Source organism: Macaca fascicularis, chromosome 13, assembly GCF_037993035.2.
Source record: "Macaca fascicularis isolate 582-1 chromosome 13, T2T-MFA8v1.1".
In the NCBI taxonomy this organism is placed as follows: domain Eukaryota; kingdom Metazoa; phylum Chordata; class Mammalia; order Primates; family Cercopithecidae; genus Macaca; species Macaca fascicularis.
In genome coordinates this window covers 75,661,588-75,683,871 of record NC_088387.1, presented here as the reverse complement: position 1 = coordinate 75,683,871, position 22,284 = coordinate 75,661,588, and the positions used below count along the sequence as shown (strand labels likewise).

General features: G+C 48.9%; 1 protein-coding gene across 2 annotated transcripts in view; it reads left to right on the top strand.

Annotated features, from left to right (window-relative positions):
* EPAS1 (endothelial PAS domain protein 1) overlaps window positions 1-18,346 on the top strand; it is a 90,594-nt gene extending 72,248 nt beyond the window's left edge. For both annotated transcript variants that reach the window (XM_005575965.4, XM_074011854.1), the window contains 10 exons: window positions 1,805-1,911; window positions 7,618-7,765; window positions 8,462-8,676; window positions 9,794-9,984; window positions 10,554-10,664; window positions 11,972-12,462; window positions 13,351-13,477; window positions 13,665-13,779; window positions 14,119-14,292; window positions 16,163-18,346. In XM_005575965.4, the coding sequence (XP_005576022.3) occupies window positions 1,805-1,911; window positions 7,618-7,765; window positions 8,462-8,676; window positions 9,794-9,984; window positions 10,554-10,664; window positions 11,972-12,462; window positions 13,351-13,477; window positions 13,665-13,779; window positions 14,119-14,292; window positions 16,163-16,314 (1,831 nt within the window). In that variant the 3' untranslated portion in view covers window positions 16,315-18,346. The remainder of the gene's footprint in view (window positions 1-1,804; window positions 1,912-7,617; window positions 7,766-8,461; window positions 8,677-9,793; window positions 9,985-10,553; window positions 10,665-11,971; window positions 12,463-13,350; window positions 13,478-13,664; window positions 13,780-14,118; window positions 14,293-16,162) is intronic.
* The last annotated feature ends 3,938 nt before the right edge of the window (window positions 18,347-22,284 follow it).

Below are 22,284 nucleotides of genomic sequence, written 5' to 3'. Positions count from 1 at the left end.
TTCAAAGAGAAAATCAATCTACTGGTCAGCTGTTGAGGTTTTTACTAAGCACCCATTATAGAGGAAGCAAAAGGAGAAAGTGGTCCCTGAGTTAGAGATTGACAGCCTAGGATGTGAGGAGACAAATGCATAATTTTCTGTAATACTGTGCATACTCCTTAGGACTTCATGAGAGATGTCATGCTGGAGGAATTGGAGAGGGCTCTGGGAAGAAGATGAGGCTTTGAGCTGGTCCTGGAGGTGTCAGGGCTTGGAGAAGAGGGGAGAAGAGAAGGCATAAAGCTTCTGCAGCAAGAATGAGTTTTCCAGGCATGGGGAACTGAGGGGAGAGGGGTCTTCCATGACAGAGGGTGCGTAACATTTTACAGATGAGTTGAAAATCGAATTGCTCAAAAGGTGGAGAGTAGGTTCTCAGGGGAACTGAAAGTTAGGCAGCATTTACTCTTGGTCTGGTTGGCAAAAGTGAAAGTTGTAGATACTTAAATAGGGGTGTGGCAGGATGCAAATAGTATTTTAGGGCAATTTGGTCTGACAGACATATGAAAGCTGAACTGTTTGGGGGATGGGTTTAGAGCAGAGACAGGAAATAAGGAGCCACTGCTTCTGCTTTCCTCTCCGTGTTATTGATCCCCTACAAGGATAAATTACAGGACTGTATCCAGGAGTCATGCCTTCTGAAGTAGGGTTGTAATAATGAGACTGTGGCATCACTTCTAACTCGTGATAGGCCAAGTGAACAAGACAGTGAAGCCATCATTTAAAGTTTGTGAGAGAACCTAGATTTTGAGAGATAATATGGAGGTATTATATAGCCTAATATAATAGGACATGATACTGGGTAAAGCGGCCAACCTGGTGGTTCTCAGGCAGGGCTTGTTTTTATTTTAGGGATTCCAGCACAGAACAAAGGGTCCTAAGAGTGTTAAGTGATCCTTCATGGTTCTCCACATGTACCCCTTCCTCTGCCCACTTCCCATCAAAACCAGATACCTTACAGAATGAAGAAAGGGACACTGAAATGACAGCCAAGTGCTGTCATCTCAGAGCTGCCTATTGGAGTATGATAAGGCACATTTCTGTGACTATGATTTAGTATTTCTTCCTCTCAGCACCTCCTTGCCGCCCTCCTTTCCTTGAAATGTGGGGGACAAGTGGAAAAAGTCATGGAAGGCAAACCTGGTGTCTGAAGGCACCTGAGGTCACAGGCAGGCCCTGCAGAAAAGCGAAGGCTTAAGCACAGACTGCCTCTGCCTGCCTGGACTCCCTCTCACATGCTGGTTGACACAGAGACAAAGGTGGCTCTACCTGGGGCCACATCATTTTCATGTTTCATTTATACTGCCTTCCACTAGAATGAGCTTGACATAGCAACTAGAGGCCCCAGTTTTCATTCTTGCTCTGTCCCTAGACACCTGTGTAGGCATCAAGCAATTGTCTGCCCTTCCTGGATGTCTGCTCCCTCATCTGCAAAAACCTGGGGTTGAGCCCCTTCCAGTGGTACTTGGAGAACAGACATGTGTGTGTACCGGGGTGGTGGGGAGAGGGAGTCCTCAGAACTGGTGCTTTTCTCTCCTCCCAAACATGGCGTCAGGAAGGGCAGGACCAACAGGGGTTTGGTTAAACTTGCAATTGTAGATTGAGCACAGTGTTCTTTTGCTTGGATACATGGTACAACGAGAAAGTCTGGATTGTGTTTGTCTGCATGTGTGTGTTTCATTTGCCTTCTGGGGTTAGCTGCTGCCTACATGCTGTGCTAAGTTAATATGGTCTTTTTTCCTTACATGCTGCCTTTTTGAAAACTCAGAATCACAGAACTGATTGGTTACCACCCTGAGGAGCTGCTTGGCCGCTCAGCCTATGAATTCTACCATGCGCTAGACTCCGAGAACATGACCAAGAGTCACCAGAACTGTGAGTTCCAGGAGTGCCCCTTGTGGCTTCCTTGTGTCTGTGGTATCTGGCCTTGCGTGGGGGGTGATTGGTGAGAAAGAAGACCAGGTCACTTCCTCCACAGAGCTGCTGTCTTGTGTGGCAGACAAGACTCATGCCCTCAAGATGGTTAGAAAACCAAGGCTGGCCACCAGCCTATAGACTCCTTCGTGCATATCAGAAAAAGGACACTTCCTCCAGGGAGACACACCCGTGCCAAGGTACACAGCTGAGACACTAGAGGGTGGGTTGAGTCTCAGTCTCCCATACCACCTCCACGGAGTGCCTGTGTGTAGTCAGTGGTTTGTACACCCTGTGGAACAGCACTGTAGAGAGTAACATGTAATTCAACATATCATCAACTTGGGTGCATGCTGTAGATTCAAGTACATACGTTCACAGAAGAGGAGGGCAGGGGGAGTTGAGGCAAGGACACTCGAGTTGGACCTTGAAGGATCGGGGAGGCTCAGGCTGAACAGAAGGGAAAATAGTATGGGTCCAGCTTAACACATGTGTTGAGGTAAGCCACAGTTCTCAGAGAGCTTGCTTGCTGGATCAAGGGAGCTTTAGAAAAGGCTGTCCAGGCAACCCAGGGATGGCGTATGGAAACTCTGCTTTGCAGTTTGAAGGAAGCCTGAGTTGTGCAAGGACTCTAGAAGAGGGCTGCCCGATAGAACTTTCTGTAGTGGAAATGTTCTTGAAATGTGGCCAGAGAAACCGAGGAACTGAATTTTATACAATGTAGTTTTAATTAATTTAAATGTAAATATCCACACTTGGCTTGTAGCTACCATATTGGACAGAGAAGTTCTAGAGTGTATCCTTGGCTATGTTCCCAATTCAGGCTTCCTATAGGCAGGTGATCCAGGACCATTCCCTTGAATCCATGCAACTCATCACTGTGCAAGGGCTCTGGGCCTATAACCCTGTACTTGGCCCACTGGGGGTGATGTAACTTGGTAGAATTGATTCCTGCCCTAAGGGGTCTTATTTCTGAGGAAAAAAAGAGGACTGTGGGCTCTGTGGGAACAAGTGGCTCATATCTTTAACCTCAGTATCTAGCATAGGGTCTGGTACAGAACAGGCACTAAATGCACTATATAAACCTATGGGCAAAACTATATTTGGAAAAGAATGCTTCAAAACAAGTGCCCACAGTGGTACAGACAGTGGTGCTGAGAGGATTATGGGAGGATTGAAAATGGGTAAAGTAAGTCTGAGAAGATTCCCAGTGGCCCTGCTGGCAAGGGAGAAAATGAAGTGCAGCCATTTGTCCATGGTTCCTAAATCCATCCATCTACCCCAAGGCTAGGGCAGCCAAGTTCAGAGCAGCCAACAGAGCCACAACCCCGCAAGCTGTATGTGAACATGGTTAACACTCTTAAGGAGTGAGATCTTTTCTTTCTTATTGGTTCCTCTGCCTCTTCCTCATGGCTTTGGGTTTGATTTGACAGTACAACAGGGCCCATTATGATTATCTCAGAGAAGCTTCTCACTGTGCTCTCTGGCAAAACACACACACACACACACAACAACAACAACAACAGCAACAACAACCACCACCACCACCTAGATTCAGCCCCACTCAAGAACCCAGAAATGGGGTAGGGGTGGAGGTACTCTTTTATGCCTGTGAATGTGACCCCACCTTAGCCTGCCCAAGCTTTGAAATTGTAACATCTGGTTCCAGCCTTCCCTTTGGGATTCCTTCATGCTTCCTGGTCCCTGAGGGGTTCCTGTTTTCAAAGGCAGGTGACAGAATCATTCAGGCACTGGGACTCAGGGGCCCAGGCTCTGGCCCAGCCGACGCACTGATTTCCCAGGGCCCGGCTTTCTGGACCTTCCTGACTTTAGATGTAAAACTAGGGAAAAGTCTAGCCTTCCTTCCAAGCTAAGGGTGAAGCCAAAGCAAGGGACAAATGTAAAAATTTCTGGGAATTCTTGGAGGACGGTATTGTCTTTTATCTTCTAGGATGGGAAAGCAGAAGAAGCTACTGTCAAAGGAAAGAAAAATTGTGACTTCTCACTAGGCATATAAAAAGGATTTTCCCTCTTGTTCTTCTTTAGAACATCTTCAATCTATAAAAAGGCTTAGGATAAAAATGGTTCATGTTTTCTGCTGACTCTAGAGAAAATAAGGTGCTTTTCACTGAATCCATGTATTTACGCATTAGGCACACTAAAAGGTAATTCACAGCCCAAATAGAAATCACAGGCTCTCTCTCACCCTGATGGAGCCAAGTAAAGCTGCCCTGAGCTCAGAAACCCATAGCTAGCAAAGGGACAAGCCCACATCCAGCAAAGGGAAATCTGCATGGGTTGGAAATTGGGTTAATGACAGTTATAACTGACAGGAGCTTGCCTCTTGCCCCTGACCCGTGTCTCTCATTTGTCCTTGAGGTTTTGCAAATAAAGTTGCACTGCAGAGTCACACACATGCTCTAGAATAACTGGACGCTCAGGTTTGAGACGGGTCCAGAGTCACACACCGGGGTCCCCCATTGACACCCATGTATGTCTTAGCCTGTAAAGGTTTACCGTTGAAATGCCTGGAGAAGCTCAACCAGATTTAGATCATTGAAAGCTGTAATTTCCAAATGGATTAATAATTTGTACATTGTTACTCTGGGGGCGAGGTTAGGGGTCAGTTTGCCTTTGTTATATGAGGATATTATGTGCTGTTAGGCTTTTTATGGCCTTTAATCTTATTTTCCTATCTATTAAGCAGCAGGCCCTTCACTAAGGCTGGCATTAATGACCAGATGATTAGAAAGCTGGCGTTAATTATATTCTACTGACAGAGCAGGCCCTTGCCTGCAATTGTTAGAAATGCAGTTAAAACCTTTGCTTGCTGCACTGTTTGATCAAAAAGAGTAAGAGCCCTGAATTTGGTTTGCATTAAGGACCGTCTAAATAAGTTAAATACAGGCACTTGAAATTGTGCAAGAATCATTTTAGTGCAGCAGAGGAGCCTCTGGCACAGCTAAAGGGAGAGCAGGAAGGGTAAAAGTTGTTTCCCTGGTTGAGTCCATGATGGTTTAGGACAGTGGCAACAGCAAATTTGGTCTTTCCAGTGATTTGTGGACCCAGGTAATCAAGAGACCACTGTACTAGGAGCCACGAGACGTGTTGTGTAGCTCAGACTCTGTCACTATTGTCTTGTAAGCTGTGAAGCAAATCATAACCCTCTGGCCTCAGTTTCCTTGTATTAAAAGAAAATACTTATCCTTCCTGTGGCACAGGATTTTGTTTAAAAGATTAGACAAGACGATACAACCACTTTGGAAATAACTTGGCAGCTTCTTACAAACATATACTTTACATGTAATCCAGCAATTGCACTCCTAGCTGCACCCACGAGAAATGAAAATATGTCCATACAAAGATTTATGCACAAATGTTTACAGCAACCAAAAACTGAAAACAACTCAAACATTCATCAACAGGCAGATGGATAAACAAATTATGGTACATCCATGCAACGGAATACAACTCACTGATGAAAAGGAATAAACCACAAATGCCTGCAACACCATGATGAATCTCAAAACATGCTGAGTGTAGAGAAGCCAGACACAAGAGTAGATACTCCTATACAATTCCACTTACATGGAAATCTAGAAAAGACAATTAGAATATATAGTGGCAAAAAGCAGAAGAGTGGTTGCCTGGAACCAGGGTGGGAATGAAGATTGCCTAGAGGCATAAAAAATGGAGTGGTGGGGGCGGTGATGGAAAAGTTCTACGCTTTCACTGTACGTATGTCAAAACTTGTTGAACTGTATACTTCAAATGGGTGTGTGTTTTATTGAAGGTAAATTTGACCACAATGACATTTATTTTTAAAAATTAAGAGCAAACAGAAAAAGCTTAGACTAGGAATCTTTAATTTGAACTATAATTCTGTCTACTGTTTCCACTGAGGTGGAGTCACTCTGTAGTTTTAAGCCTCAGTTTCTTCAGCTGTAAAGTGGGAATAATAACAGGCACCCCATGGTGTTGCCTATGAAATGCAGTGATGATGACCTAATCCTTAGTGAGTGCCCTATGTGCCAGGCACTGTTCTAAATGCTTTGCAGAAATGAATTCATCTTATCAGATAGTTTTGAACACTATACAAACGTAAGTTACAGGAATTCTTGCACCTTGCAGGTGCTTGTTAAATTTTGAAGAGGAAAGCAAAACGTAAGTGTAAAGGATTACTAAACTGCACTAGTATGAAGACAGCCACATTCTTCAGCTGTACGGGGCTGGTGAATGGGGAGGAGGCCTGCAAGCCTACCAGGAGAACCTGGATATCCTTCCAAGTGGCCCCTCATGACACTCTCTACCAACGTGTAACAAATTGTCTGTGACAGGGCATGGGCACAATACGTATTAGTACCTCTAAGAAAGAGGTGGCTTTTCCTATACAAAATTTGTTGGTGACAGTTGGTCAACACTTATGTACCTGATAAGCCATGTAGATATATTCGATCCTCAGTACAAATGGCAGTGGTATACTGGGTAGCTAATGATGACGATTATTACCATTACTACTATTATTATCAATATCCTGTTTTGCAGAGGAGGAAACCAAAACCAAGAAGGATTGTTCCTTTCTCAAAATCCCCAAACTAGCAAGATTTCCCAATCCTCCCTCCATGCTCTTTCCTAACGTCTCTGTGATTTGGGAGCTTCTGAGCTGCAGTTCTGTAAATTCCCAAGGAATGGGCAGTTCAGAAAAATACCAAAAATTCTAACATTATTAGACTTTAAAGAGATGTATTGATTCCTTTTGAATGGCAGAAGATGGAGCATTCTAGACTGGGGAGGGACAGTCCTGTGATGTGAAACCCTTCCCCAAGGTAGACAATAAAAGCACTTTTTAAATGAACACTTGGTAGAACAATCTAGAAGAGGAAAAACCTCATAAGCAGGAAGCCTAGCTGGGCAGTTGGGAGAAGAAGGAGTGTAAGAGATTTATTACAGCTTATGAAGAGACTGTGTGGGCTGCCAGGGTCCCAGACCTTTCTCAACCCCAACTGAGAAAGGGTGAGGTGGTTTGCCTCTGCCTTTGCTGTGGATCACAAACCTTCACCGCACCGAAAGGTGGCAAGCCTGACAGATGACCTGGAAAAATCAAAGATGTCAATTTTTTAAATGCTTTTATTCATAAGCAGGTATTGGTGGTGGGTCTGCTGGGAAAAAAAAAAAAAAACAAAAAAACTGCCCTGAGGTCAGGCTTTCTCTAAGCTGCTTAGAAGTCCCCCAACCTGGAGTGCTTGACAGGGGATGGCTCCCCTTACCCAGTGTGAAGGGGCTTCTTCCCATTGAACCCCGTGAAGAAAGCAAGGCAGGTTCTGGTCTTGGTTCTGCTTATAGCTGAGCTGGTCTGTGAGCCCGACTTGTCCAGGGATTGGGGATGGGCCACTGCACAGTTGTACAGTGAGTGGGTCCCTCCCTCAGTAGACAGCCTTGGGCAAGTCACTTCACCTCTTCTCACCTCTTTTTCCTAGATTTAAAATGAAGAGTTGGCTGAGGTGATCCCTAAGCTCCCTCCCAGGTCACTCTCCCTGGTCCTCACTGTCCTGGTGCCCTGTTCTGTCTGTTCCTCTGCAGATTAGACTGCCCTCCCATGGGATCTGCTGAGCCTGTGGTGCACACCCCTGCCCCACCTCCCTAAGCTCAGCTCTGTTTCTCCCCTAGTGTGCACCAAGGGCCAGGTGGTAAGTGGCCAGTACCGGATGCTCGCAAAGCATGGGGGCTACGTGTGGCTGGAAACCCAGGGGACAGTCATCTACAACCCTCGCAACCTGCAGCCCCAGTGCATCATGTGTGTCAACTACGTTCTGAGGTGAGTGTGTGAGGGCTGGCGGGCCTTGGTGCAGGGTATGTGGGGGTGCCCAAGCTTCCCAGACTGAGGATGACAGGCCTAGGAGATGCCAGGCCTCTCAGCGCCCTGGGCACCACCTCAGGGAGCTCTTGCAGGGCTAACCCTAGTGACTGAGAGGATTCCTGTGGATGTCTTGGAACAGTGGGATACTGGGTTGGGATTTTTTTTCTGCCCTTTCCCTGTCATCTGTCATTTATGCCATGCATCTGACCCAGGTGGGGAGGCAGATAGCACACAGTAGTCAATATTTTCTGAATGGGGAAAAAGGAAAGAGAATTGGTCATGCTTTTGGGAAAAAAAGATGTCATGCCTTCACTCTATAGTACCTGGAAAGAAAGCTAGAGGACGTCATTTCTAGTTGTTTCTAGAAATAGGGAAAAACAAAAGCATTCAGACCTCATACATACTACCCCACTCAAGTGCAATAATATTTAATAAAACACAATCCGAAATGGACATACATTCAGAGGATACCCCTGTTGTCACTACCTCCATGGCTCACACACTTCTATTGTGTGGTTCTTTATAAGATGCCAATGCCTGGGGTCCTACCCATTTTTTGTCTGAGAGCTTAGCTGTCAGGGTTTCCATGCATCTGGGGGAGCAGAAGTTTTCTAGAAAATGTGGAAGATCTGAACGGCTCTTTTCCCCCATTAGTGAGATTGAGAAGAATGACGTGGTGTTCTCCATGGACCAGACGGAATCCCTGTTCAAGCCCCACCTGATGGCCATGAACAGCATCTTTGATAGCAGTGGCAAGGGGGCTGTGTCTGAGAAGAGTAACTTCCTATTCACCAAGCTAAAGGAGGAGCCTGAGGAGCTGGCCCAGCTGGCTCCCACCCCAGGAGACGCCATCATCTCTCTGGATTTCGGTGGGTGCTTCTTAGCTAAGCCAGGCCTCTGGAACCCTGTTGGGGCTGGGAAGAGTTCTTATCATAACAGGCCTCCCTGGCTACAGCTTTTTCTTAACCAGAGCTACCCCAGCCCCTTCCCCAAGTCTTGTTAATCACCTGTTAGAGGCCAGGCTCTGCTGAGCACAAAAGAACACCACACGCTTCTGCCCTGATAAGACCATCCCATATCCAACCTCAGCAAGTGCTGTATGAGGAGGGGTTAAGAGAGGACGTTCCCCTGAGGAGTCGATTCTCCACCACGGGTGGTGAGAGTCTGAGATGAGAGGGAGGGGAGAGGTGAGGGATCTGCTCCGAGGCAGCTTGGACACTGTCAAAGAGAAGGGGCCAATTCCTACCAGGGTCTGGAAGGACAGATTGCTTATTTAGGCAGAGAGCTAAGTTGGAATAATGTTGGGAAGGATAATTCCAAAAACACAGAGAACATACTGAGGCCTGGGATTAAGCCCTCAAACCAACGACTTCATTCAAGTGTCTGCCTGTCTCTAGGGATGTAAGTCACTGGGGACCCCAGCAGGGTTTTCAGCCCTCTGCTGCTCCTATCCTGGAAACACCCTTGAAGCCCCATGCTCCCCAGTTGGCAACCCGCTGCCACCCTCTCCTGGCCTTGCTGTGGCTGCAAGAGTGGTGCTCACCCTGGACTGTGCCAGCCCCTTTTAGATGCGTTCTACAGCAGCCACGTGAGGATTGCCGCTAAAGAGAATCTCAAATGCAGCGGGCCCTTGGCCAGTAGGTCTCGCAGCTTGTTTGTGGCAGTACTGAGGCAAATAGCCCAATTCTCCTCTCATACCTTCCTTGTCTACCCTTCCGGATTGCTCCTTAGGGAACAGTGGCTCCTACTATATTTAGTCTCTGAAAATTAAATGTTCCAGGAGACTGTTCCCTTTACAGGGAGTCTCTGCATTGACTCAGCCAGAGTCGGAGGCCCGTGTGTCCCAGCTAAGCCCCAGGGTGTGCCTAGCCCCAGGCATGCCTTCCAGACCCTCTTAGGGCCTTCTCTGCAGTGTTTGGGACTCGTCTGCCTTGGGGTGAGCCCGATGGTTGTGGGTGTTCACCTCCCAGGCCCTTGTCTCCACAGGGAATCAGAACTTCGAGGAATCCTCAGCCTATGGCAAGGCCATCCTGCCCCCGAGCCAGCCGTGGGCCACAGAGTTGAGGAGCCACAGCACCCAGAGCGAGGCTGGGAGCCTGCCTGCCTTCACCGTGCCCCAGGCAGCCGCCCCGGGCAGCACCACCCCCAGTGCCACCAGCAGCAGCAGCTGCTCCACGGTGAGCAGCCCTCTTAAGGCGAGCACACAGAGAGGGCTCCTTATGTATGACTGCTGCCAGATGGCTGAAGGGACATTTGGGACAGGTACTGTCCTTCTCCTTCTCCAGTTATCACAGAGCCCCCTAGAGTGGCCGTGACACTTACCTACCAGGTATCAGAGCTATTTCCTTCCTTTCAGTGTTCATCCCCCAACCCCACTGAAATAAGCTCCTTGAAGGGCTTTGAGCCCCCAGCTCAGTCCCTGTGCAGGGCAGTAACATCCCATATGTGGCATAGAGCTGCAGTTTGCACAGCCCTGCTGGCCGCAGCCTGTATTCTGTTTGTTCCTCAAGAAGGACCTGTGAAGCGATAGTAGCCTCATTTTATGAGGAGGAGACTGGAGCTGAAAAAGGTTGATGAATTGACCTAATTCATACAGCTTGTTAATTAGTGGCCCCTCTACAAATAGTTGTGTGGTGGAATGGAATTGAACCTTTGGGTCCAGGAATGCATTTCTTCTTCCGTGCTGGAGTTCTGGGGAGACCAGTGCCATATCTTTGACTCTGTCCCCCTCCTTCCTGGCCCCTAGCCCAATAGCCCTGAAGACTATTATACATCTTTGGATAACGACCTGAAGATTGAAGTGATTGAGAAGCTCTTCGCCATGGACACAGAGGCCAAGGACCAATGCAGTACCCAGGTAGGTGGCTGTGGAGATCAGGGTAGGGTGTGTGCCTGAACAAGGTGAGAGTGCAGGCTAATGGAACCTGTGGTCACCCCCTCCTCCCACTGTCAAATCCAGTTCTTCCAGCATATCTATCTCCTTAGATAACTTTCTTAGTGCACATGAAAACCGAAATACCACTGCACCTTTCTTTAAATAGGCCCTACATTTAACAAGCATAGCCAAATGCAAAAAACATGTATAAACATAGGGGACAATCCCTTTACAAACACATTCATCTTGTGATTTAAAAAAATAATCATTTTATATGAAATGCATTTTAAAATAACATCTGTTTGACAATTTTTCATTTACATAAACTTTTCAGGAACACATTTATTACATAAGGCCAGTGTTCTTGCAAAAACTATGTAAACAAGGATAAGGTAGAGGGAGGGGTACGTGTCTTACAAAACCCCAGGGAAAACCATTAATCCCCCATTTATCTTAGTCTTGAGTTCAACCAGATTTCTGCTTTACCATTTAGTTTGTATCTTGATCCTACTTGGCACAAATCCCAGCTACTCTGCAAAACGTTCCCTATTTTAGCTTTTCTATCACCCTCCCTCCTCAGAACTCCTGTAGTATGTATCATGTGGCACTTAATCACAACTATCTGCTTCTGCTCCTTAAAGATTGCTTAGTATTGCAGTCATTAGTCAGCTGACACCCAGTGAGGGTGTCAGTCTCTGAAGGTAGAAACTGTTTTCCGCATCTGCTTATATTCCCTGTAGCGTCCTTCATGACACTGCCATGCTAAGGGATGATCTGAGTATCTGCTGATTGGAACCAAAGTCCTTCTATCCCTGGGGTCTGGCTATTCCTCTGCAAGAGTCCACAGATGGACCTGGACACTCATTGCTTGCTTAGGCCCGTGCCAGCTTACAGGAGGGAGAAGAGGACAAAAAAGCCACAGTGTGCACCACAGGCCTAAGCATTGTAGGACAAGGACAACCACCACAGGCTGGAGTAGACAGGGCTGGCTCGGCTTCAAGAGAGAAGGCGGGCTCTGGCAGATGGGATGGAGAGAGGAGAACATTTCTCAATGTGCAGGGTGAAGAGGGGGTCACCTCGGGAGAAGGCTGGTACATGATACAAGGTCATGTACATGACACAGCCAAGTCTGAGGTTTTCCTGATAGGCCCTAGGGAGCCAGTGGAGGTGTTTGAGCAGCACTGTGAAATGGTACTTGAGATGAATGGCTCTGCAGGAGCCGAGTTGGAATAGTGTTTGTGAGGTCGTACCAACCCCCTTGCCTCTTTGCCTGTGCTGTCTCCCCTCAGACGGATTTCAATGAGCTGGACTTGGAGACACTGGCACCCTATATTCCCATGGACGGGGAAGACTTCCAGCTGAGCCCCATCTGCCCCGAGGAGCGGCTCTTGGCGGAGAACCCACAGTCCACCCCCCAGCACTGCTTCAGTGCCATGACAAACATCTTCCAGCCACTGGCCCCTGTAGCCCCGCACAGTCCCTTCCTCCTGGACAAGTTTCAGCAGCAGCTGGAGAGCAAGAAGACAGAGCCCGAGCACCGGCCCATGTCCTCCATCTTCTTTGATGCCGGAAGCAAAGCATCCCTGCCACCATGCTGTGGCCAGGCCAGCACCCCTCTCTCTTCCATGGGGGGCAGATCCAATACCCAGTGGCCCCCAGATCCACCATTACATTTTGGGCCCACAAAGTGGGCCGTCGGGGATCAGCGCACAGAGTTCCTGGGAGCGGCACCATTGGGGCCCCCTGTCTCCCCGCCCCATATCTCCACATTCAAGACAAGGTAAGTGGCAGGCACTCGGCTGCACCAGTAGGGCCGGAACAGAGAAGCACCCACTAGTGAGATAGCTGGACCCCCAGGGAGGCCCCTGCCCCTCTCCACAGCCATCTGATACCCCATTTAGCCCTTCTCTGAGCTCAGACTTTGGGGAATCACCTCGAGCCACGTGAGGCCTAGCATAGGACAGGTTTTTATCTGGGCTGGAGGAGACTGAGGGCAGGCAAAGAAGTGGCTTGTTGAGAGCCCTGTACCTCAGTGTCTCCCTTCGAACTACCACCAGAATGCCTTTCTTATCTGGGTTCATCATCTGAGCCACAGAACACAGAAAACTGAGTGATGATTTTCCCTGGTTGAAAAAAGCAAAAAGATGCCCATGCCTCCCCCTTGCCTTTTGACTGCCCCCGGGTCCCCACCACTGCAGCCTCTCCGAGCTGTGCCCAGGCTCCAGAAGTGCCTTCCCATCTCCCCAGCATGCTCATTTCACCAGCTGAGAGCTCGCTGGGCTAAGCCACAGTGGTGGGTACATGACCTGCCACTCCCAGGGGCCGGTGGTACTTGACCTTTAGAGAGCAGCCTAACTAGTTTTCAGTGGGAGCAAAAGGCAGGGGAGAGACGGAGCAGAAGAAACCACCTAAGGACTAACACTACCCAGCCAAGCGGCCACCGTCCCCAGACCAGGAGGCTTGAGCCCTTCAGCATCTTACAGCTGAGGAAGGAGGCAGAGCTCGGGCTTGGCCTGCGGGTACACAGCCTGCCTCTGAGACTCTGTCTTTTGGGTCTTTGAGTCATCACAGGCATAAGCATTGGGCCTGGAAGGGCCCCTAAGATGAGAAGGCACTGGGTGGCATGAGGCTTCAGACTCCCTCATAGCCTGCTCTCTCGGGCTTGCAGGTCTGCAAAGGGTTTTGGGGCTCGAGGCCCAGACGTGCTGAGCCCGGCCATGGTAGCCCTCTCCAACAAGCTGAAGCTGAAGCGACAGCTGGAGTATGAAGAGCAAGCCTTCCAGGACCTGAGTGGGGTGAGCCATCCCGACTGGCCACAGGGGCCTGTCCACAGACCTTAGGGAACCCAGGGCTGCTGAGAGGGGTGGGGATGTGGCCCTTTCAAGCCAGTGACAGCCCTGTTCCAGGCCCAACCAACCCACCCAGTCTGGGGACCTGGTTTTCTGGCCCTTTCCCCTTTCCATCTGCCCTTCTTACTCCCAGGGGGACCCACCTGGTGGCAGCACTTCACATTTGATGTGGAAACGGATGAAGAACCTCAGGGGTGGGAGCTGCCCTTTGATGCCGGACAAGCCACTGAGCGCAAATGTCCCCAATGGTGAGCAGCGGCCACAGGCCTAGGCCTCCTGGGGGTTCTGCTGAAAGGACTGGGGCTCAGGAGCCTATCTTGGTTCTTCCATTCACTCACCACAGACCGTACCTGCCTCTCTGAGCCTTGTTAGAATGGGGTGATATCCTCTGTCCCTCTCCCAGTCCCACACACCCAACTTTTCCATTTCCACTCGGACTTAGATGACGCCATCAGAGGGTCCTGAAGGCTGGCTGTAGTTCTGGTGACTCTGAGCACCTTTTATAAAGGAAAGGGATGCTAGGGCTTCCTGGCCTCTCCCCTCCCTCAGGCCAGTGCTACCGTCACCCTCTGACTTTGGTCTTTCAGGTAAGTTCACCCAAAATCCTGTGAGGGGCCTGGGCCATCCCCTGAGACATCTGCCGCTGCCACAGCCTCCATCTGCCGTCAGTCCCGGGGAGAACAGCAAGAGCAGGTTCCCCGCACAGTGCTATGCCACCCAGTACCAGGACTACAGCCTGTCGTCAGCCCACAAGGTGTCAGGTGGGTGTACTCAGGATCCAATGCCGGGGGAAGCCCACCTCTATTTTTTTTTCCAGCGTCTGCACAGTGCCAGGCACAGGGAAGTGCTTGACTTGAAGTCACATGTCCAGGGCTCAGGTCTCCTTGGATTTAGGGAACCTCCTCACAAGTTCCTTGTGACATCAGTGACCAGGCCCCCCAGGGGGTGGGTCTGAGACACAACTAAAAAACTCAGGCTAGAATACTGAAGGAAGAATGCAGACCACTACTTGCTGCCCACAGAGGGCTGAACACTGGGTTGGCCACCCCTAGAACACTGGCCCACTGTTGACTGACAAGAGCACTTTCAGAAGAAAGAGCGGGCAGCCACAGTGGTGAGGGCCTGTTAAAGAGAAGGTTCAGAGAGTTGGGAAGGGGTCTGGGCAGAGGATCTCTGGTCTATGCAGGGACGAGCTTGCTGCGTGGAGAAGGGAGTGCTCCTTCCCTGGGGCTTCAGAGGGAATCCTCCCATGATCAGGTGCCATCCAGGGCTCTTTCCACCCTGAGAATCCCAGAGCCTTCCCACTTCCTCAGTTCTTCATATGGATGTGTTTTTTTAAAGTCCCTTGGGCACACTGGGGTGTCTCTCTGAGTTCGGGCAGGTGCTGAGAGCATGCCGAAACTTGCTGCAGGGAGAGCAGCCTGGAAAGCTCTGGTAGGCCCACCCCACTGGAATTGGTTCAACTGCAGGCACCGATGCCTGCCTTCAACCCTGGGCCACCTTCGTCTTGATAGTATCTTGTGAAACATAGATGTCTTCATGAGGTTTCTGTTTGGCATGAAAATAATGCATGGTTTACGGAAAAACATACCAGGCCCCTGTCCTAAAAGGCAATTTCCTCAGCAGTAGAGTTTGGGGAAAGTTCTAGTTCTGTGCTTCAGAGTCCAGGCTGTAGAACCGCCAGACAGCCCTGGCTTAAATTCTGGCTCTGCTGTTGAGTTCAGTGACTAGTATACATTTATGTGCAGTAAGAGGTAGCCAGCACTGTTCTTCCTGTTATGAAGCCCACAAGTTACTGTGAATATTGAAATCAAGGGGAAATCATATTCTTTTCAAAAGAATTGAATCCTATTAAACTCTCTTCTGACCATGAATAAGAGAAGTTAGCAAGGGATGGTGAGCAGGTATCCATTGATACTGTCCACAGGAGCAGTCAAGCTGGGGAGGCAGGCATGGACCCCAGCAAGGACCTGGGCTAGGAGCTGCAGGAGGGAATGGCCTCCTGCAGAACGAGGAACGAAGCTCTGCAGATAGGGCAAGGGAAGGAAGGTGGGCATCTCACATCGGAGGGGCAGAACGCAGGGCTTCCAGGCTCTCTGCTGCCACCTAAGCCTTTCCTCCCTGGGATGGGGCCTGTGTGCGTACTGGGAATGTCCCCTCTGCCACTCACTGGTCTGCCTCCTCAGCAGAATAGCACAGAGGCAAGAAGAAAGGACTGCTGAGGGTGGTGACTGGAAACTGGATTTTCAGACCCTTGAATCTTGAGGCAGGCTGTGTGTGCGCGTGTATGTATGTGTGCGTTCTGCATGTTCTGTGTATGTGAGCATAGATGCCAGGTGGTTCCGAACTCCCTCTCAGCCTTTCCTCCCTGCTGCCAGCAGGCATGGGACCAGCAATCCACCTCCCTGTGCTGCAGCCCGCACCTCGCGCTGTCCTCTTTCTTGGGTCTCAGCACCCCGCCTGAGGCAATGGGTCTGAAGGCAGACACGTTCCCCAGGCGTGCAGCAGACCATGGGGGAGACACCACTGAAGGAGCAGAGTGAAATTAGGGCTGCCCTATTGGTATCGCCCAGTCACTTTTCCAGATGTTTGATTTAGGCCTTTAAGTTATGGTACCAACCCTTCTTTCAGGCATGGCAAGCCGGCTGCTCGGGCCCTCGTTTGAGTCCTACCTGCTGCCTGAACTGACCAGATATGACTGTGAGGTGAACGTGCCCGTGCTGGGAAGCTCCACGCTCCTGCAAGGAGGGGACCTCCTCAGAGCCCTGGACCAGGCCACCTGAGCCAGGCCTTCCACCTGGGCAGCACCTCTGCCGACACCGTCCCACCAGCTTCACTCTCTCCATCTGTTTTTGTAACTAGGTATTTCTAACACCAGCACACTATTTACAAGATGGACTTACCTGGCAGACTTGCCCAGGTCACCACGCAGTGGCCTTTTTCTGAGATGCTCACTTTATTATCCCTATTTTTAAAGTACACAATTGTTTTACCTGTTCTGAAATGTTCTTAAATTTTGTAAGATTTTTTTTCCTCCCCACCTTCAATTACTTCTAATTTATATTATCTATAGGTTTCTCTCCCTTTCTCTCCTTCTCACACACAACTGTCCACACTAACAAGTTTGGTGCATGTCTGTTCTCCTGTAGGGAGAGCGTTAGCTTCATTTTACTAAAAAGATTCCTCGTTACTGTTGTTGCCAAAGAGAAACAAAAATGATGTTGCTTTCCAAGCTTGTGGCTTCTCCCTTGCAGAGCCCTTCTCCTTTCTTTTTTAAAACTAATCACCATATTGTAAATTTCAGGTTTTTTTGGTTTAAGCTGACTCTGCTCTGATTTTGGAAAAAAAGAAATGTGAAGGGTCAACTCCAACGTATGTGGTTATCTGTGAAGGCTGCACAGCGTGGCTTTTCCTAAACTGGTGTTTTTCCCCCGCATTCGGTGGATTTTTTATTATTCAAAAACATAACTGAGTTTTTTTAAAAGAGAAAATTTATATCTGGGTTAAGTGTTTATCATATATATGGGTACTCTGTAATATCTAAAACCTTAGAAACGGAAATGGAATCCTGCTCACAAAATCACTTTAAGATCTTTTCAAAGCTGTTAATTTTTCTTGGTGTTGTGGACACTGCAGACTTGTCCAGTGCTCCCACGGCCTGTACGGACACTGTGGAAGGCCTCCCTCTGTCGGCTTTTTGCCATCTGTGATATGCCATAGGTGTGACAATCCGAGCAGTGGAGTCATTCAGTGGGAGCACTGCGCGCTATCCCCTCATGTTCTCTATGTACTATGTATGTATGTATTATTATTATTGCTGCCAAGAGGGTCTGATGGCACGTTGTGGGGTCGGGGGGTGGGGCGGGGAAGTGCTCTAACTTTTCTTAAGGTTTTGTTGCTAGCCCTTCAAGTGCACTGAGCTATGTGACTCGGATGGTCTTTCACACGGCACATTTAGACATTTCCAGAACTACCATGAGATGGTTTAGATGGGAATTCATGCAAATGAGGGGTCAGAAATGGTATAGTGACCCGGTCCACGTCCTCCAAGCTCACGACCTTGGAGCCCCGTGGAGCTGGACTGAGGAGGAGGCTGCACAGCGGGAGAGCAGCTGGTCCAGACCAGCCTTGCAGCCCCCCTGAGCTGGCAGCCAGATGGCCCTGCAAGGCCTCCAGGGATGGCCCCGAGCTGCGGGCCCTGGCTGAGGTCTCTGGGTCGGGCAGTGACAGGTATAGGTAGGAAGCACTGAAAATAGCGTTCCCAGAGCACATTGCAACTCACTGGGTAAGAGGGACGACACCTCTGGTTTTTCAATACCAATTACATGGAACTTTTCTGTAATAGGTACAACGAAGAAGTTTCTAAAAACACACACAAAGCACATTAGGCCAACTATTTAGTAAGCCCGGATGGACTTATTGCCAGAAACAAAAAGTAGCTTTCAAAAGAAATTTAAGTTATATGAGAAATTCCTTAGTCATGGTGTTGTCTAAATCATATTTTAGCTGCACAGCGTTACCCCACACAGCGTTACCCCACACAGGCAGAACTTGAAGGGTTACTGACATGTAAATGCTGGTATTTGATTTCCTGTGTGTGTTGCCCTGGCATTAAGGGCATTTTACCCTTGCAGTTTTACTAAAACACTGAAAAATATTCCAAGCTTCATATTAACCCTACCTGTCAACGTAACGATTTCATGAACATTATTATATTGTCGAATTCCTACTGACAACATTATAACTGTATGGGAGCTTAACTTTATAAGGAAATGTATTTTGACACTGGTATCTTATTAAAGTATTCTGATCCTACCACTGCTGGTGGCTCTTATTTCCTGTGGATTTATCATGGGTTATGCCAATGTAAAGTGAAATATTTATTAAGTAGTTTATAGAAATTGAACATTAGCACAGACCTTTATGAGACTACTGAAGTGAGCTGATAAGACTGGTGAAGGAAAGACTGTTGTTAAATACTCGGCAGTTAGTCAACTGATAAGTCTGAAAATTCATATTGTATCTTCCTTATTTCTGCAAGTATTTTTCTATCTGCCTCAGAGCCATTTTTTGTATCCTATGGGGAACCAAAGGAAAGAAGTCGTGGTCCCTGCTTTCAGAAAATTACATGAAGTCGTCTGAGAGCCACGCTGCTCTGTATATTCACATACCGCACTTTGGGATGGAGGTCCCGAAGGGAAAGGGGCAGCCTGGGCATTAGTACTTCAATTTGGAGGTGGCTGGGCTTAGTAGGGTCTTCCCAGGTAGACTGTGGTTGGGAAGAGCAGAGATCCCCTCAGCCAGAGACAGAGCACAGTGAAAGCCCAGAACTGGACATGAGCATGATGTGTTCCCCAATTCAGATTTCACTTTTCCAAATCATGCCCTGCTTGTGAGCAGGCCGTTAGTCTTCATGGAGCGATGGGGGCAAGGGGAGAGACTGTGCAGCAGCCTGCACTCTCACTGTCCATCCTAGAACCAGCCACTCCAACAGCATGTACTTTGCCTACGCATTTGGTCCACATAGTGTAGTCTCATATGTTAGCTTGTTAGCTCACTGGATCCTAGGTCTAAGCAATGCCATGAGCGCCCATTCTACAGCTGAAACTGAGGAACTTGTTAGATGACTTAGCAAATCACAGCTTGTTGATGGGAGAAAAAAACTTAAACCCCCTCCTGGCCAGTGCATCTCTCCTCTCACACCTCAGACTGATGGCTGGGAGGCTGGTTTTATGACAGGACCCTGTTCTCATTTCTAAACAGAAAACTCATGTCTTTATTACTTTAGCCTTTAGACCTCCTTCTGGTTCTTTTGCTTACTCTTCTCTTCCAAAACTTGGGGCCTGGACCTTCAGATTGGAGTTTCTAGGCTCTGCCAGGTTCCTACCCGCCTTTGCCTGCCAGCTGGGACTTCCTGAAAACACCTGTTCTTTTCTGAAGGTTTTCTGTGAATGACACATCTCAGCCCATCCTTCAGGAGCAGAGTTGCCTCTGAGCACTGGCAAATTCAGGATTCAGGCCTGGAAAGGTGCTATCCCAGCCCCCTAACACCTGCAGGGTCCCATGGGGTCCACAGTGCTGTCCTTGGGCCATGATTGTACCCTCCTGCCCCTGGGGGTGCTGGGCAGCTCAAAGCTCCTCTTGCTTCCAAGTCCAGCAAGCAAGCCAGAGAGGAGCACAACGAAGCCATTGTTCCTGATGGGTCAGAGGAGCTCAGCCTCCAACCACAAGACACAAGACCCACACAAGCCATCACTGCTTCACGTTTTGCCTCAAGCAGTCCAGTGAAGACTGACTTAAATGTTCCTGATTTTATATTTTCCAAAACGTAGGTGACTCAGGAGTAGGTACATGCCTGTGTGGCCAGATGTGCAAAGACCAAGGCAGGGGCCTGCACAGAATTAGCAATCGTTCAGCCACTGGGGGTCCTATTGACGCTAGATATGTTCCCCTCCAGGCAAGCAAACCCTGATGGGCTGCGACAGCATCTCAGCACTTGTCTTGGTTGGCAGGCTTATGGATGAGAAATCTCTCTGGGAGAGGGACTCTGACCCAAGGCTGGAACATCAGAAGGCCCTACCTGGGAAAGAAGGGCCAACCCTGCCCCTTCTGATCATGCAGGGCAAAACTGATCCCACTCTGCAGCATGGGCATGGATGCCCATTTTCAGCTGGGGATGGAGAGTGAATGAACTGTGTTTTTTCTGGAGATCAAGGAAATGCAGATTCATTTCTTTTACAATATGCAAGATTCAACCACTTAACATCCTTCCCCTCCTAGATCCCGCACAAAAGACTCTCTGCTGTTTTGTGAAAAAGAACTTTTACCAGGAGGCCTGTAGAAGAACGGTCAGGTTAACCTGGCTCTTCCTCCCCCGAGGCAGTGGCCCAGGGTAGACAGCACAGGATGTGTTATCTCAGATGCACTCGGGATACTGAGAGGAGCTGAGAAACAATGTCACCCAACCCCATCACTTCTTTTTTTCAACCTCCTCATTTTAGAGATGAGGAAACTGAGGCCCAGGGAAACAAAGCAACTTGCCTGCAGTCACACAGGGAGTTAGTGGCAGGACGGGGACTAGAGCCCCGGCCAGCATCATGGGAATTGGGGCTGAACTCACGTAAGTGAAAGGGCAGTGTTCTCTGCCCCAGAGGTCACTGCTCACTGTCTCAGCCAGCACTGGGCCTCCCACATGGCCCTTCCCACTTCTTCCTTCCAGTCTCCTGCTCCTCACTTCCCTCCAGCACTCTCAGTTCTTCCAAAAATGATCCTGTCACCCCCGTTTCTTCCAAACATTCCTTTGAGCTCAGTGACCCCTGTGGGAACTGCTCGGCCTCTCTGTGGCCTCCATGAAGTCTAAATTAATTCTTTCACTACTGGACTGAACTTTCCTTGGCCCCCCAAGACCCAGGAGAAAAGGATTTTGAAGTACTTCCCCAGGCCCACCTAATATACACAGTGTTTAAAAATGATACTTATTCAGCACTCATGATCCTTCTTTCTAGAAGCTTCCCAGTTAGTAGGTAAAACCAAACAAAGCCTGCCTGGATGACTGAGACCCTGTCTGAGATGGTGTGTGATGATGGAGGCCCATGGCCCAGTTTTCCCAGCCAGTCCCAGCGTTAGATCACGTGCTTCCGCATCCTTGTGGGTGCAGCTGTACTTGGGCCAAGGGCGCCGTCGTGGGTTCAGAAAGCATGATAACTATTGATGCAAATGAACCCTTGGTTGTTTTAGGGTAGACTCCAGCACCTGCAAGTGTCCAGAGGAGGCCAGCAGAGATCGGCCTGGGTCTTAAGAGTGGAGCAACTCCCACCAGAGCTGGGATGGAAGAGGATTAGACAGGCAGGGGGAAAAGAGGTCATTCCAGGAGAAGTGGACCAGGGAGACAAAGGCCTGAGGCCAGAATGAGCAGGACATGCAAGAGGCCCTGGGGAGCAGGTAGGACGGGGGCTGGGAAAGGAGGGGGTGCCCGGGCAGCCTGGCAACTCACAACACAGGCCTAGAGTCAGACAGACCTAGGTTCAAATCCCAGCCCTGCTGCTTCCTGCTGTGTAACCTCAAGGAAGTCCCTTAAACATCTGATAGCCTAAGTCTGCTGTTTCGTAGAATGGTGGTGACAGCAGTCCCTACCTCATAAGGTTTAAAGCTGGAGATACAAATTTGGGAATGTGCAGTAGGTTAATTGTACTGAACTCCATGAGATGGGATGAAATATGCCTATGAGATAAGAGTGCAGTCAAAGAAGAACAGAGGTCCGGAGACAGAACGTAGGCCACTGGTAGAAGCCAGATGGAGCGGGAGCAGCCAAGGAGCAGGAAGAAATCCAGGGGTATAGTATCCCAAAAGCCAAGTGACAAGGGTGCTGTGGGAAGGAGGGCATAGTGAACTGGGTTACACACACACTAGACTGAAAGGTAAGGGAAGGGGAAAAAATGGACTCAGATTTGCCAACATGGAGCTCACCACCAACCTTAGTAAGAGCAGTTTTGGTGGGAAGCTAAGGACAGCAGATTGGAGTGGACTGAGGAATGAGCTGGCTGGAGTGGGGAGATAGAGACCGTAGCAATATACAACTCCTTTGGGAAGGTTCCCTGTGCAGGAAAGCAGGGAAATGGAGTGAAGCAAGAAGATGACATGGGTCAGGGGAGTGTGTGAGAGTGTCTGTGAGTGTGTGTGGTTTCATATTTAATCAACTTTTATCTTAGAATAGTTTTAGGTTTACAGAAAGCCTGTGAGACTATTATAAGAGT